Source organism: Poecilia mexicana, unplaced genomic scaffold, assembly GCF_051168715.1.
Source record: "Poecilia mexicana isolate PSO_F unplaced genomic scaffold, ASM5116871v1 scaffold_14, whole genome shotgun sequence".
NCBI lineage: Eukaryota > Metazoa > Chordata > Actinopteri > Cyprinodontiformes > Poeciliidae > Poecilia > Poecilia mexicana.
In genome coordinates, this window is record NW_028263383.1 from 13,319,787 (window position 1) to 13,328,099 (window position 8,313).

An 8,313-nucleotide genomic window follows, 5' to 3' on the forward strand; every position below is an offset into this window, starting at 1 on the left:
TGACATAAGTATTTTTTTTTTCTGTATTCTTTAAAATACAAATGCTTTCTCTGTTTAATTGCTCTATTGTTCTTTTTGTAGGTTTCTGTAAAGTGCAGTGAATGGAAATGTTCTGTCGTTGATCCTCACTGTTCTTAGGAAGGAGAAATATTACTGCAGTAAAACTGGGATACTGTGACACTGTATTAAAACAATACTCTATCCTTGGTGAAACAGTTTTCACATTTCCTCTAAAATGTACCTATCGTTTTATTGCGCTAATTTTCATAAGCATGTTGTCTGTAAACTTTGAATGTATTGACAATTTGTACAATTTTGTTATAGTATATTGGCTCTTGAAAAATGTGGGTAACATTTTATTTGACGGGGTGCAAAAGACTGACATGACAGAACTGCTGTGTCATAAAGTGTCATTTGGTAAATAATACCACTTTTATTGAGAAGTTGCTTTAAAAGTTGGATTAAAAGTCCATTAAAAGTGCCAACTTTGCCTTATTTTGTAAATAATGACATTCTAATTCAAAGTTGGCACTTTTAATGGACTTCTAATCCAACTTTTAAAGTAACTTTGTATTAAAATGTCATTATTTACCAAATTACAATTACCAAATTAATAAAAGACTTAAAGTAACTAAAAAGTTACTTCATTAGCAATTATAATAAACCAAAAGTGTAACTGTAGCATACTGTGATCACACTGATATATAAGATCTGTAATGCTTAATACATTCCAAATGTATTTTAATCACAAAAATAGTTCACTCAGAATAAACTAATCAAGCATGTTTAATACAATTTCAATACTATTAATACACTAAGTGTACTTCAACAAACTTTTTTGAACAACTTATACTGATACTTTAAGTATATTATTGCTTTTTATGTAATATAAAGCACAAAGTACACTAAGCACAAAATTAGTTGTTCCAAAATGTCACACTTTAAGTTAACTAATCCTAAGTGAACTTTAAGTATATTCATGATTAGTCTGACTTTAAGCATGCTTAAGGCTCAAATTTAACATACTTAGTACATTTATTTCTCCCCATCAGTCTTCAAGCTGCTACCAACAACAAGTTAATTCTTTTTGAAGATATTTTCCACTATTGCTGTTTTTTATTGTTTGTGTTCATCTGGAAGGAAATCAATCTGCTGGTTTCCGCAGCAACTTAAAAACAAAGTGTGGCCATCTAGTGGACAAAATGTGAAATAAGGAATGAGAACATCGAAATGAGGGTTTTAAGAAACCATGAAAATAATCAGACTCTGACAATTAAAGGCTATTTATTTAGAGAAATGAGAACATAATGCGCTCTAGTGTTAAATCAGAAACCAAACTAAACATTTTTTAACTGATGAGAGACTGCATGATACGTTACATTTCAGTTCTGAAACTTATGAAGCCAACAGGAATCCCTGATTGGACAAAAAACAAACAAACACATGCACAGCGCCCCCTACAGGCTTCTATTTTAATAAAATGGAAAATTACATTTTCAGATCATGTCTGATCTGAAAACTTAATAAAAATTAGAAAAAATATTAAATGTACATAAATCTGGTTTCCTTCAACAACTTAAAAACAGTCAAAAAACCTCAACAATCAAAATCTGATTTTTGGAGCTCGTCAGCTTTGCTTTAGAAATCACTGCAGCATTAAGAGACGCACTAAAGGCCATTTGGTCATGATAGCTATATGTTTAAATGATGATGCTTCCATTCTTCAGAAATGAACCCATAAACTCCTGTGTGCGTCTTAAAAATCCCAGACTGGATTCTGGCACCTGGTTGGCCGAGTGACAGCGCCGCGGGTCGCCGAGGGTCACTGCGGCGGGTTGGCCGTGGTCGCCCGCAGGATGCCTCGCAGCACCTTGTAGTGGCTCAGCGGCTGGTTCTCTTTGGGGGGGAAGCAGGGCCCGCGCTCGGTGGCGTAGGAATACGGAAAGCGCAGAACCCAGAAGCCGTCGTTCAGCAGCGTCACCTCCGTCTGCTCAGGGTGGAAGATCGGACAGGGAGGAGGGCCGGGCTGCACCTGCAAACAGAAAAACACTGAGAGCAAAGCAGCAGAAGAACTAAAACCATCACAATTCAATTCCATTCAGGTTGAACCACCAGAACCATCAGATCATGAGACAGAGGTTCGTTTTAGCAAAGGGTTGGGGCTAGAGAGCCGACAGCTTTCTGGATATTGTTAGAATAAGTCAGATGCAAATAAATAAATAAGGATTTAAATAAACATTCCTTAAATGAAAGTTTGTATCATCAGCAGCTAAAGACACAACTCTTTCAGTAATGGCTTCATCATGAATGTCCGTGGCACTCCTGGCTTGCCGTAGTTTACCTGGGGGTTCAGGGTAATCTCCAGCGGCGCGTCAGGCACCACGACGAAAAGCCGAGCCAGCTGAGCGAAGTGCGGCTTCAGGCCGCGGCCCTGGGCGGGCGACGGGACGTAGAGCGGCATGTCGGCATTCAGCACCCTGCTGGCTGGATCTTTGGCGCCGCCTGGCCCCAGCGCCTTAACGATTTTGTCGGGTCCGCTGCTGATGAAGCGCCGGCCCCGGCCGTCTTCATACTCGAACCCCACGAAGGCCCGCGCCGCGTCATCCCTCCGGCGGCTCCGGCCCGGCCCGGCGCCACCGCGCTTCCCCACCGGGTTCTTGTTGGGCGCCGGCCAGGACGCCGTCCCTCCGTCTAGAGGCTCCGCGGGGCCAGCGTCCTCCTCTGAGCGGGAGCGGATCACCAAGTCCCACGGCAGCAGGAAGGAGGAGCCCGGCAGGAAGCCCGGCTGCTCCAGACCAGTGTGACAGTTGTAGGACTTTGCTGGTCCCAGTTTGAGCAAAGACCAGCTGGAGAACTTTGGGAGGAGACCTTTGGGACAGGCGGAGTGCGTCATTCCTGGAGACAAAGACAAAAACATTTACATGTCTCAATAGCAGCAATGTGAACACCATATGCCACTTTTTCTGCTTTGTTCATTGGATTTGGCCAAATATATAACTTAAAAACATTTTGTTTAATAAGATATATTCATATAAATGTATGCAAAACCAATCATTTCATATACAGCGCCTTCTGAAAATATTCACCCCTTTCAACTTTTCAACCTTTTACCGCTTTTCAGGCTTCAAACATAAAGACCTAAAATCTTTACTATTTTGTGAAGAATCAACAACAAATGGGACGCAATCATGAGGTGGAACGAAATTTATTGGCAGCAGCAGCGGAGGTTCTCTGACTTTATGGGATGAACAGAAACTCGCAGAGGGTCACCGGGCGTGTGGCTGTGAGCCGCGATCTGCTCCTTGGTCGACAGGCGGAGGTCATTTAGATGACGTCATCATTTGATTTATCGATATTAAGTTTTTCACCGCCGTAAAAAAAAAAAAAAAACTCGCCGGTGTTCCCCTAAGCGACTCGGCCGCCCTACCTGGCAGGTACTCCACGGTGGACGGCTGGCGGTCCACGAGGCTTGGCCTCTTGGGTTGGACCGGGCCGTCGGCCGCATCTGCATCCGCGTACGCCCCCAGGCTGTCGGTGGACTGGCCCAGGCTGAGCGCCAGGCTGAGGCTGGCGTCGCCGGGCGTGTGGCTGTGAGCCGCGCTCTGCTCCTTCGGCCGCTCCCCGTCAGCCGAGGTCTCCGACAGCGGCCGCTGGGCCCGGTCCGAGGCCGGCGCCGGGTCCAGAGTGCTGGGCTGGAAGACCGGGAAGTCGATCCGCTCCAGCTTCCCACAACATTTCTCCTCAAGGTTCTGGGTACGACAGAAGAGACAAACTAAACCTGCTTTCCTTCAGGTGGAAACGAAACGAGCCGACGGGAAAATACTGAACGGTTAGACGGGCTGATACCGGTCCAATAGAGTTTCAGAATAATAAGGAAAACACCGTATTGTTAAAATATCACAGAGAGGATGGAATAAAGGTAGGAAAGATGAATTTGTAAAACAACTGTTATTATTATTATTAATCAGAGAAGGGAAATGTTTCCATAAACATGAATTGTTCAAAAAGAGAATTATTTTATTTCTATGATTTCAGTTCAATGTCAAGTTCAATCTCAGAGAACAAAGAAAGGTTCTCTAAACAGGAAACGGACTCTACTTCCTGTCGGTCTGTCAGAAGTTGCTCTGCAGGGAGATATCTAGAAATAGATTGAACTGGTCTGCAGTGTAGAACCTGACCTGGTAGAAGTCGTGGTTGGCAGCCTGGATGTCAAAGGGATCGTCTCGAGGTGCCTGCTTCCTGCCGCAGTTACAGGCACTGGTGGAGCGCCCCCTGCTGTTGTGGTTCATGATGGGCGGGTTGTGGTCCAGGTCTGGCTTCTCACCTGCAGAAATTACATTAATTTTGGAGGCAAACAGCTGATAGAATTATGATTAATTGTCAACTATTAGATTAAAATTAATTCCAAATGATTAACTCATAATGTTCACTGAAACTTTCTTCATCAACAGTGGCGCCAGCAGCCGCTAGGCGTAGCATCCCGCGCCAGCAGCTGCTAGCTGTCCGGCGGAGCGTCTGACCTGGCTGAGGCAGCAGGTGGAACTTGTGCACACAGTGTTGGTCCGTCAGGCTGCGCTCCTCACACAGCTGGTGCCCGTTGCTCCAGAACTTGTAGCAGTCTTCATGAAGCTGTACTGCATAGCGTTGGAAGGCCACGCCTCGAGCGTGCTGGCTGTACACCCGCAGCGCCTGCGCCAGCTGGTTCTTGTGGACTGTGGTGGTGTAGTTGTGAGGGAGGTTGGACTGGTAGGCGCTGTGGGCCAGAGGCAGAGCTTTCTGACACCGGTTTTCTGAGAACTTTGTGTCGGCATCGAGAAAGCCATCCAAGACCTTCGCCTGGCTTTGGACCTTGGTGGCCAGCTCGGCCAGCTCCTCGTCGGTGTTGGAGATCAAGACCTGGTAGAGTCGGGAAGCCAACTGGACCCACTTGGTGAAGGTCGGCAGCTCAAAGTGGGAAGGTTGGGGGTTACGGCCGACACTGTCGTCGAAGCCCTTCTTGGTCAGAACCAGCTCGACGTGCTGCCAGAGGAATTCCTTCAGGCTGCAGTCCACCAGCTGGCCACCCATCGGGCCGCCGGACTCCCTGCTGCCGCTGGGCTGCCGAGCTGACCTACGCATCTGCTGGTACCTCCTCGGCCCGGTGAGGACCGGGGCAGAGTCCTGATCCGACAAGATGCAGTTGGACCGCAGCTGGCCAAGCAAAGCGCCGACCGGGTCGTGATCTGCTGCTGGGATCACGTAGACGAAGGCCTGGTTGGCAGGCACCGTGAACAGACAGTTGCTGCTTTGGTTGGTGAGGACTCGGCTTTTACGGAAGATCCGGTAGATCTGGTCCTCCAGAGCGTGCTGCAGACGCCTCCTCGGGGAATGCTTCTTGGGCTTTTCGGGGTTTCCTCCAGAGTCTGAGCCGTTCCCAGGGACCTTTGGAACAGCAAAGAGAAGAGAACGAGTTACTCTGTGAGCGGCAGACGGGCCATCGGGAGCACCGGGACTTTTCCTGCTGGCCAGGCCACTAAGGGCTAAAGGGTGGGGTCAGCTTGCACTTGAAGCTGCAGAACTTTTGTAGAAATATATTTTTTACATATTTTGTTGAAACTGTTGCTATATTAGTTTGCTATGAGATAATGTATGAAAAAAAATTCAAGCTCCACTGTCTTCCCCCAGTGCTAACTAGAACAACCAATCAGGCGGGAGCAGTCAATCACAATCTTGTGGTGCACTGTTCATCCCAGTTTTCCCTTCCCCATTGCTCTCCGCTATGCTGCAGCTAGCATAGCCACCAAGCATGGTGAATGACAGATAAAGGGTTTTCGTGTAATGGTAAGTTCTTTCTTCACCATTAGCATATTTAGCAGCACATGCATTAAGTTAACTGACAGCGCTAAACCCCACCTCCTGGCACTGATTGGTTGTTTTGGGTTCATTTCTTCAGACGGTGATAGCAGCTAAGGGAGGAGGTTGATCTGCTCAGATTATCTGTCTCAAACTGTCGCAACATGGTGACAGTTTGAACAAATGTGGAAAAAACAGTTTTAGAAAAGTTACTAATTGCAGCTTTAACAAAATCAATCCATGCTGTTCATGCAGCGCACTCTGCAGAGCAGGGAGACTCCAGGTGAGGCAGGTCGTTACGCTGAAAAGCCTGCAGGGATTCACCTGCTCTGTTGTAGGAACGTTGATCAGAACGCCTGCATATCGACGAGAACATGTGCTGAAGTTTCCTCAACAGGGAGGTTGTCATAAATATTCATATGAACTTGTTTCTGATCCATAAATGTGCAGAAAAGATGTTTTCTGGCACTGAATGGATGGATGGATGGATGGATAATGGACCAACTGATGGAAGGATGACTGGAATGAGCGTCAAGGAGAGAGATTACTAAGTAATGGGTGGAAAAAAATAGAATCTGTTAATTCTCTTTTTTAAAGTCTCCCTAGTCTGAAAATCCTTCAATTCTGGACTTTTCCTGTTTATGAAAGAAAATCTTTTTATACCTTTAGACCAGTGTTTCTCCACCCTGGTCCTCACCCCACTGCTCTGCATGTTTTAGATGAGCCTCTGTTCCAGAACAGCTGATCCAAATGATTGCATGACCATCAGGTGCTGCAGATCCTGTTAATCACCCACAGATACAATCCAGGTGGAAGAAGGGAAACACCTAAAACATGCAGGACATGGGGCCTGAGGACCAGGGTGGAGAAACACTGCCACTACCAAACCCTTGAAGAAAATGAAGGGTTTGGAAGGCCAATGACTGAAGCTTCAACATGAAATGAGAAGTGAAGCAGCAGAAGCTGCAGCTCGGACCTTCAGAGTCTCATTCATCTGGAAGACAAACAGCAGCCGCGGAGGACACGGCCTGCAGTTCAGCTTCCACTCTTTGGACACCGCGCAGTCTTTGATGGCAGCCCGGATCAGTGGCAGGACCTTCTGCCGCAGGGCGTCCAGGGCCCGGAACAGCCGGTCGTAGGTCACATCGAAGGTCTGGCTGGGGTGGACCAGCAGCAGGACGTGGCACACGGAGAACATGTAGAGCAGGTGCAGGCAGTGCTGGCGGTCCAGGCCCTTCCACAAGTCGTGGGCGTCGGCGTGGCTGATCCCGGCGCTCAGGGACCGGCAGGCCCGCAGCAGCTGCCGGCTGTCGCAGACGGAGGACAGCAGCAGGTACAGGACCCGGTTCTCCTGGTCGTAGAGAGCCTGGACGTGGCTGTCCGATGAGTCGCCCTCCTCCGACCCGAACAGAGAAAAGATGTGTTTGTCCGCCAGCGTGTTGATGAGCGCCTCCTTCAGAGGCCCGGTCTGGGTGCTGCTCTTTCCGAACACACCGACCACACACAGCCCGTCCTCCCGGTGAGAAGCGTCCTCCTGCGGCTCCGCCCGAAGCAGAGCCCCGAGGTCCACCGGAGGAGCCATTTTCACCTCCTTCATGACGGAGAATCGCGGAATGAAAACAGAAACGGAACGGTTTCCCAGCACACTTCCGGTTCCATTCACTATAAGGACCGGGTAGGAACCTGGTTATTTAAATTAACAACCCCGTTTTGGAAAAATGTTACTCAAGATGTAATTAAAGCAAATTTAACAACATGTGGAAGAAAAAAACACACCTTTTTTTTTTTTTATCAAAGAACAAGATTCATCTAATTTTTACCTCTTCGACATTGAAATAAAGGGGACTTTTTTCTAAACAGTTCAAGAAAGTCTGAGAGTTTATCCTCAAAGATAAACAAATGAAATGAAAGGAATTAATTATGGTGTAAAATGCTTACAGAATAAATAGTAAAGTGTTGGCTAATATATCCCAACTCCTGATGTCCATTGGAATGCACATTCAACCCTACAATCTAATGATGGTATTTGAAGTCATTTTGAAAATATTTTCTATCACTGGAAATACTTAAACTATACCAACAGCGAGTTTATTGTGGTACCATGAACTGGCATTGATATTTTTGATTGAAAACAGACAGATCCTCTTCTGGTTTCAGAGCAACGCTTGTCTTGTCTGAAGTCTGAATCTCTCATCTCAAGTTCAGATTCAATGTCATTGGTCAATAAAAAACTAGTTAGTAACAAGAACCATTCCAATTTAATGTTTTTTTGGACAGAGGAGCTGTTTGGCACAAACCAGTGACATTGTTACACAAAAAGGGTTAACTGAGTTTCCATAACAACCATAAAGATGTCCTTTTCAGGGCAGCTTTCTGTTTTGGAGGAAATTTTATAACCGCTTGTCTTTTAATACTAAGAACCTCATTAAATCTCAAAACCTGTTTATTTACTTTTTATTCTTTGGCATTTAAACATGCAGA

The 8,313-nt window shown here is 46.3% G+C and overlaps 1 protein-coding gene across 1 annotated transcript; it reads right to left on the bottom strand.

Annotated features, from left to right (window-relative positions):
- Positions 1-1,267: 1,267 nt before the first annotated feature.
- On the bottom strand, positions 1,268-7,682 carry smg8 (SMG8 nonsense mediated mRNA decay factor). The gene is made up of 6 exons (XM_014968814.2): positions 6,809-7,682; positions 4,521-5,421; positions 4,179-4,324; positions 3,428-3,749; positions 2,342-2,895; positions 1,268-2,032 (listed from the first exon to the last, which is right to left on the bottom strand). Exons 1-6 carry the CDS (start codon positions 7,427-7,429, stop codon positions 1,823-1,825), a joined length of 2,754 nt encoding a protein of 917 aa, XP_014824300.2. The 5' UTR covers positions 7,430-7,682; the 3' UTR covers positions 1,268-1,822.
- Between the last annotated feature and the right edge of the window lie 631 nt (positions 7,683-8,313).

Bases quoted from the DNA above. Each gene is read 5' to 3' on its own strand.
- smg8 (XM_014968814.2), bottom strand. From the start codon at position 7,429: ATGAAGGAGGTGAAAATGGCTCCTCCGGTGGACCTCGGGGCTCTGCTT. The intron at 2,896-3,427 runs GTAGGGCGGCCG...CTTTGTCTCCAG, and splicing joins CACCGTGGAGTACCTGCCAG to GAATGACGCACTCCGCCTGT. The intron at 2,033-2,341 runs GTAAACTACGGC...TTCTGTTTGCAG, and splicing joins AGATTACCCTGAACCCCCAG to GTGCAGCCCGGCCCTCCTCC.